Genomic DNA, 7,879 nt, shown 5'->3' on the forward strand with positions numbered 1-7,879 from the left:
AACAAACATCTATGGCATGATTAGGTCATGGAAGCAGTGAGACCAAAGAGCAATGTTAAGGAGATTTCAATTATATATTGGCCTGAGAAGGACGTGACCATGGAAACGGAAATAGAAACTATTGGAAACCTGAGAGTACAGGTGAGATGCCTTCCCCTTAAATTAGACAGGTTTCACACAGGTTAAGCCTCTTGCTGCGGGAAGACTGCTCTTTCTTTTATGTCATCATGAACGTGTCATCTTTATTGCTCTCTATATTGCTCAAAGTCCTGGCTGTGAACTGTAAGTACACTTCTTTTAATAAATGAAACTCAAATGGCTTTAAGTGACATTAGATTGGGAGGAAAGAGAGGTTGTTGCAACGTAACAGTCTGAGTTTATCCAACATAATCATGTTCTTGAAATGAGTGTGCATGGATGTGTACCTAATGTATTACTGGTGTCCCTGATGAATTTTTGAAAGCATCCCTCTAAGCACATTTTGAGATTAGCAGCTTTGATGCTCCACTGAGAGCAAAAGTGTGACTCAAAAGCTTTTACATCAGAATACGATTAAACATCTTATCACAAGCAGAGTGACAACACAGTAGAAAATGGAGGTCAGAGATTTCTTCTTGAAATACAAAAGTTTGGGAGATTTCAGAAAAGACCATTAGAAATGTTACTTTGTTGAATATTTTTAAAACCAAATTAATGAATATGAAACTTTATATTATGGGTGGTAATGATCTGTGACAAGACATGTGTGAAGGTCATGAAGTAACAAAATATGTCCTTTTTTAAATGACAGATTGACATATTTAAATGACAAAGATATTTCCAAAAAGAAAAGGTGAGAGAAAGTGAGCTTATTCATAAAAATAACCTGACACCTATGCAACAATAGACAAGAACTCGCAACAACAATAACAAATGAGTAATTGAGGCTGACGCCCTGATTTGTGCCAAGAAAATTTGTCACAGCCTTAAAAAGTACCTGGGAAGCACGATAAGGAACTAGAGGCAGCAGAAAAATGGGATATCTCTGGGTTTTAACCTACAAAGTGAAAGAAGTTGTTAAAACTGCTACATTCTCCTATTTAGCTGGCATTAAAATATCAATATTCTTCTTGTTCACTGGTGGTCTTTCTAAAAGCAAATACCGTAGGTAAGGTTCCAAGGTCTTATATATTGCTCTCTAACTTCTAGTCTATACTTCATGCACTGTATGAGATCTCCATGTTGGTCTCAACATGCAGCAGCGCTGCTAATAAATAGCTTCTGAGCAATTGCTCTCAGTCGCTGTGAGCTACAGTTCTGGGTTTGTTCATTAACTCTAAGAATTAAGAAGGAGATTACTCCACCACACTGTGGATGGATGGATGCATGGATGGAAGGATAAAAATATTTAAAAAATCATTCTTACTTAAATAAATGTAATTAATGGCATATTTTTGTTCATTTTGGACAAATAACTGAGAATCTCTTGTTAAATTGTGAACCAAATAAAACCCCAAGCTACATCTTACATCTTGTAATTTTTGAGGCATGAACTCAGGATTAAAATATCATGATTTAAAATAAATACAATGATAGAGTAGCTTTGGCAAATGGAGTTTTGAGATCCATTGCTCTTGCAGAAATGCAGGACCATATACGCAACTGATTGTTTCAAATTTTCTATGCTAAATATATAAAATATCTAAATTATTCCCACCGGTTTGTATTGGTCACTGAGTACAACTGTGAGCAGATTCTAGTTTGCGACTAGAAAATGTTTACTGTGTTGGTAATGTTAATGTGTTCACTGAAATTGCAGTCAGAGTATCTGGCAGCTCTGATACTCTACTGTATATATCTGTGATTGTGTAATCATAGATCAGTTGGAAGCAACTTTATCTCATATTGTTTTCCATTTGGGTCAATATTGGGTTTGCTTGTAGTTGCTGTTTGACCAGGCTAACTTTAATTACCAGTACAAACCAATAATTATGTTTCTCTCAGATTTACATAAATTAATTTTTACTGAAACCAAATAATCAACTCCTGGACTTATATGTCATGTCTTTGTGTTGTTCTGCCACCTAAATCCAAATAATACGTTGGTGTTTCTGGTTGTAATGTGACAAAATGTGATTTTTCACAAGATATTGATAGGAGTACATGTTCTGTCTTTGGCTTACTCAAAACAAACACCAGATAGTGATGCTGAGATTCATCCTTGCTGGGAATCAATGCAGCTCCGGGATGAGATTGTCCTTCATTGATCTGCTGAGTGAAAGGAATCTGCAGGGCTAAGATTTGTGTGTTTTCTGTGGCAAATGAAAGCACAACTGTGTCAGATCTGTGTTTCTTCTCTGTCAGAGTTAATTCCCTTCTGTACCTCTCTGTGTGTCACAGGTCAGGTCTTTGGACAGGAACGCATAGTGGGAGGCTACGCGCCGGTTCCTCATTCCATCAGATACATTGTATCATTACAGAAGACGAACCGCCAGCACATCTGTGGGGGCTTCCTGATTAACAGATTCTGGGTACTCACAGCAGCACACTGCAACATCGGGTGAGCTAGTTTTCTTCTTCTGGTTTGCTTCTGCAGAGAATAGATTTTGCATAACCTCCTGCAAAAGCACAGATTCAATAAAGAGGTTAAATAAATCCCAGGTCACAGTCCAGTTTCAGGGTCTGGCTTCAGGTTGTTTTTTTTAAGAAAGTCATAATAAACAGAGAAGTCTTGTGGCACAAAAAGTTCTTGGCTTTACTTTCTTGGATCCAGGAGTCTCCAGCCATATCAGATGTGAAGTTCTATTACTGCCAGGGCTGAAATAAAGCAAATGGAAAATAACACCGTCACACAATGGAGCTCACTGCTTCCGCAATCTAACACATGCACGACAGTGGCGCCAAGGCTCACAGACAACACACTTTTATATGAATTACAAGCAAATAAATGTGCCTGCAAGGAGGCAATCAATTCACACAGTGCTTGGCATTTAATCCAGATAATGTTGTTACATCAGCTAAGTGATACTTTGTACAGGACCTATTGTTAAATGACAATCAGGCTGTAAGTGTTGTCGGGTAACTGGATATCTGTGTTGATTTCTTCCCTTTCAGTTAACAAAGAGCAGAGTTTCACCAAAAACTGTGATTGTTTTAGACTTTTCAAAATTCGTTTTCTTATCCATAATAAGAAAACATCAGAAAACATGATAAGAAAACATCAGAGGTCCGATTACAGCTCCAGACACCTAAAAAAACAAAACACAGACACTTTCTCCACATTTTTTCCTGTGTATTTTTCCCAAAATAGATCTATTACGTTGTCTTGAAAAAAGTATTTACTCCATTTAAACCTGGTCAGATTCTGTCACATTAGTACCACAAATTTAAATGTGTTTTACTAGGATTTCATGAGATTACAACAAAGTATTGCATAATTATGAAGCTAAACAAAAAAAATGCTTAATTTAAAATGTTTTTTATTTCTTTATGTTTTACAAGAAGCATGTTTCAAGTGTGGTACTAGTTTGTATTAATCCTCCCGACTTAATGCTATGTAGAAATAAATTTAACAAAAATGATTGCCAGTCTAATGGAAGTGCAAGTCTTTTGGAGTTTTTTTTGGCAAATATGGAGACTGAAATTTGTGCCCATTTCTCTTTGCATCAAAACCCAGACTCAGACTGGTATAGAAGGATATGGGGAAAAAATAATGGAGTAATTAGTTGATATGATATCACTTACAATCCCACAAAATACACCAAGATTTGTAGTTGTAATGTGAAAGAATATAAAACAGTGAAGAGTTTAACTACCGGTATGTCTCTTTTCACTGTCTGGTGTGCCATTTTGTGATGTGACTTAAGAAACAGATGAAGAGTACCTGACCTGGTTCAGGTCAGCCTGCAGCATTCCCAGCAGCTTTTTACCGTCTCTGCAGACAGCAAAATCATTCTGTAATGGTCATTTATAACATTTTCTGCGCTTAGTTTGACCCCTTCTCCATCAGCCAGGTGTGGCATTCAGCAGACCTGTGAGGGGAAAATCATTTTCTAGTTCATTTCTGTATCTAGGATGCCAGTGTGAGGTCACTAGGTTTGAGTAGTGTAACATTTCTGTTTTGTGCAGTGAGTTAGAAAAGCTTGAAGAAAGAAAAACATGTTTTCTTTATGAAACAAATCAAAGAAAGTAGTTGGTTTTTCAGGCTTCAGTTTACATGAAAATTTCTGCCCAAAATCTGAAACAGCAAAAAACCTTCAGAAATCATTGCCTCCTACACCACCATTGACATGAGGTGTTGGTTCTGTAATATATAATTTTGACAGTCATTCATATGCAATTTTGAAAATGTTGCTATGTCATATTTTGTGATGAAGAAACTTTCTCCTGACAATCCTTCCACATTAGAGTAGTTTTCTTTTTTTTTTTTGTAGAAGTCAATATTTAAGGTCAAATATTTTTTATGCTTTCCATTTTTAAGCAACCTTTGTCACTGGATTGTTTGGAAATGGCCTTATAAGCTTTCTTAGTTTGATGTGCATCAACAGTTTTGTTGATGCGATATGTTTTTTTTCCTTTTCTCCTGACATTGTTTTAATACTGGCCTAATTACACTGCCTTATTAATTTATAACACCTGCCCGTTTCTTTCCAAGCTAAATTAAACTGAATCATCAGAAGTGTATGAAGTGATTTTACTCAAAGGATTTCCATTTCTCTTTTATTTTTTTACTATAATTTATGGCAGTCTGGAATCTGATGTGTATTCATGTACACCTGAAGTTTGATTTAAACAATTTCAGGACTTGATGAAGACAAGATTATTTTTATTATAGCCTTGATTTGAAAAAAACATTCTCTCTTTTTACCATAATTGTAACTGTAAATATAATATTTGGGCACACCTTCTTAAGATATGCATGAACAACTCCTGGCATTAATGCCGTATACCTTGTTTTGCCTACAGGATAAGCAACATGGTGGTAGTAGCAGGAGACTACTCTTTGTTCATTTATGAAGGCACAGAGCAGGAAGTGGTCCCCCACCTCTTGGTGCCCCACCCTGAGTATAACAGCACAACAAACAACAGTGACATCATGCTCATTAAGGTACAGAATGCAAATTATCTGGCATAATCTTTTCCTGAATTCATCCGATCACAAAAAACCCACTCTCTACTCTGTTTCTAGCTAAGGGCACCCATCTACCTGAACGACTACGTGTCTATTGTTCTGCTGCCCAGGCAGGATGCCTCCATAGTGGAGGGTGAAATGTGTCGAGTGTCGGGTTGGGGATACACCAGCCCCACGGGGGGCCAGCTTCCATCCACCCTTCGGACTGTCACACTTCCTATTGTGTCTACAGAAAAATGTAACAGCACTGAGTCGTTTAACGGCCTCATCACTGACAGAATGCTTTGTGCCGGCTACAACATCGGTGGAAAAGATGCCTGTCAGGTAAGAGCTCTTGTTATTTTATTCAGTGTATAAATAAAGTATTCCTGATTTAAATGGCCACATTTTACAGAGACAGAAATGGATAGACTTCTATTTATGCTGTTGATATAGTGTCTAGTGAGTCATTTTTTTTGTTAGTATATGACTATATTGTTACCCTTCTTTATGTTTTCTTGTGCAAGCAATCAAACTTTTATTAACAGATCTCAAAAAGCCCTTTGTAAAAAACCCCAAAAGATCTTTGTAATACAAAAAAGCCCACATCATCACAGACCCACCACCACACTTACCAGTAAGCATTTAACTAATCTTCATCCCTTGTTTCATGGAAGACGCACATGGACTGTTTATATTGCCAAAAAATTCAATATTAGTCTTAATGACTTCAACGGGATGTTGATACAAGCAAGGCTTGTATTATGTTTGTGATGGTAGAACAGGATGACACTTATCAACTCTAATAGAAATTGTTAGGAGTGCTAATATTTGTGGCAGCAGTTGTTTTGTAATAATAAAAAGACATCTTAATATTGGATTAAGTCAGCAGGACCACCAGTAAGTGTGGATGTCTCTGTGTGGTCATATTTCTGGTTCGTCAGTCAAACAGGTTTCTAATTTATTTTATATGTTGTTCAAAAAGAGACTGTTTAATACACTGTAAGTGTTTTTCCTGTTTTCCCAGTCAGTAAAATTCTGTTTTGTCCAATAAAGGATACATGGAGGAAATCACGTTCCATTTACAAGCTACATAGGGTGATGTTATTGCTCTCAACAGTCCTGATGAAAAACTCAAAATCAATGCTGTCTTTGTACTGCTCTTGTTCCTCTAAAAGTGTCCAACAATAAATAAATAAATAAATAAATAAATAAATAAATAAATAAATAAATAAATAAATAAATAAATAAATAAATAAATATGTTTTCTTCTGGAAACATGTTAAATAGTAAATTGTAAACAATTAATTTAGGAGGGAGAAATGTTTAAACATAGAAAGTCGGGCACAAGTTTCCAAGTTTATGATCTAAAGAGAGAATATTGAGTTATTGGCAGTAACAGCTCAGCCAATGCCCCCTCAAAGAACGTGACAGAAATGAGTCAGATATAACCTGTATGAAAAGAAAAAAAAAACACAGAGAGAACAAAGTTAGTGGCAAAAATAACAGCAGACAATGGCTGACTATAAGTTTTATCAAAAAGGAAAGTTTTAAGCCTGGTCTTTTGAAGTAGACAATGTGTCTTCCTCCCATTGTAGTTTTAAAAATTAAAGGAGCCACTAGTAAACCTGCAATTTGAAAGCAAAGAGTTCAGTTGGGAACATGTGAAACAATCAAATCTCTACTATACAATGCAATTTAATTATCAAGGAATTTATATGTAAGGAGGTGAATTTTGAATGATCTTTTAGATTTAACAGGGAGCAAATGGATCCAATTAATTCTATCTTTCCTTTAAATTCTCACCAGAAATCAACATACGCTACAAATATATAACCGCTGATGGTCCTTTATGCTGTTCTTTTAGGGAGACTCAGGTGGCCCACTTGTCTGTAACGGGCGGGCCTATGGAGTGGTGTCGTGGGGAAGAGGATGTGCTAACGCTGAATTTCCTGGAGTCTACACTGCCGTGTCCAAGTTCCGCCGCTGGATAGACAACACCATATTTAGCTACTACAGCAAATGTAAGAAGAATTAGAGCTCAGTGTTAACTCATTGGAGACATAACTTCCTCATTCCAATGTTGCCTTCTTTGATCTAATTTTACATGCACTATATCAGGTGAACACTGGGGGATATGTTCAGGGATGGTTCCATATTCCAGGAAACGGTCATGCTGGCCTTTGGGCGGAGAGCTAGTTTTCTTACAATAGACAGCCATAACATTATGAAAAATTCTAGGTAAAAAAAAGTAATCATTTTAATAATGTTGGAACAAGAACATTGACATTCATTGAAAAGCCCCCATAGCGAAAGAAACTGGTTGCACAAAACGTCTTGAACTTCCTAAGAACTACAGCTTAAGGTACCAAAAACACATAAAATCTTAATCCTAAGTGCACTACACTATATTAGTAGCAGTACCAGTAGTTCAAGTATCCCAGTATTAGAACCAGTGACGTTACTGACGTCGGACCACTTTTTTCAGTAAGGAGTAATGTAACGCGTTGCTATTTCAAATATAGTAATCAGACTACAGTTACTTATCGAAATCACTTTGCGTTACTGTGCGTTACTATTTTATTTTGTAATTTAATTTTATTTCCTCTATGACCATCGTTTTTATGCGACAATTATCAGCACCGACAAAAACATAAACAATGGAGATGTTGCTGGAAAAACAGGAACTATTTAGAGTTTCGCTCATCAAGTCCGATTACTACAAGCAGCTTTGGGCTTTTTTTTTTTAATGTCGTTTGCAAACTTAATGGGTCGCGGGTTGTGGTTTTT

At 36.4% G+C, this 7,879-nt stretch overlaps 1 protein-coding gene across 1 annotated transcript; it reads left to right on the forward strand.

The window, feature by feature from the left end:
* Nucleotides 1–212: 212 nt before the first annotated feature.
* zmp:0000001088 (trypsin-3) lies at nucleotides 213–7,485 on the forward strand. Its single transcript, XM_044121371.1, has 5 exons — nucleotides 213–282; nucleotides 2,380–2,539; nucleotides 4,945–5,086; nucleotides 5,168–5,434; nucleotides 6,957–7,485. Exons 1-5 carry the CDS (start codon nucleotides 228–230, stop codon nucleotides 7,125–7,127), a joined length of 795 nt encoding a protein of 264 aa, XP_043977306.1. The 5' UTR covers nucleotides 213–227; the 3' UTR covers nucleotides 7,128–7,485.
* The last annotated feature ends 394 nt before the right edge of the window (nucleotides 7,486–7,879 follow it).

The sequence above is a fragment of the Gambusia affinis genome, linkage group LG01 (genome assembly GCF_019740435.1).
Source record: "Gambusia affinis linkage group LG01, SWU_Gaff_1.0, whole genome shotgun sequence".
NCBI classification, from domain to species: Eukaryota; Metazoa; Chordata; class Actinopteri; order Cyprinodontiformes; family Poeciliidae; genus Gambusia; species Gambusia affinis.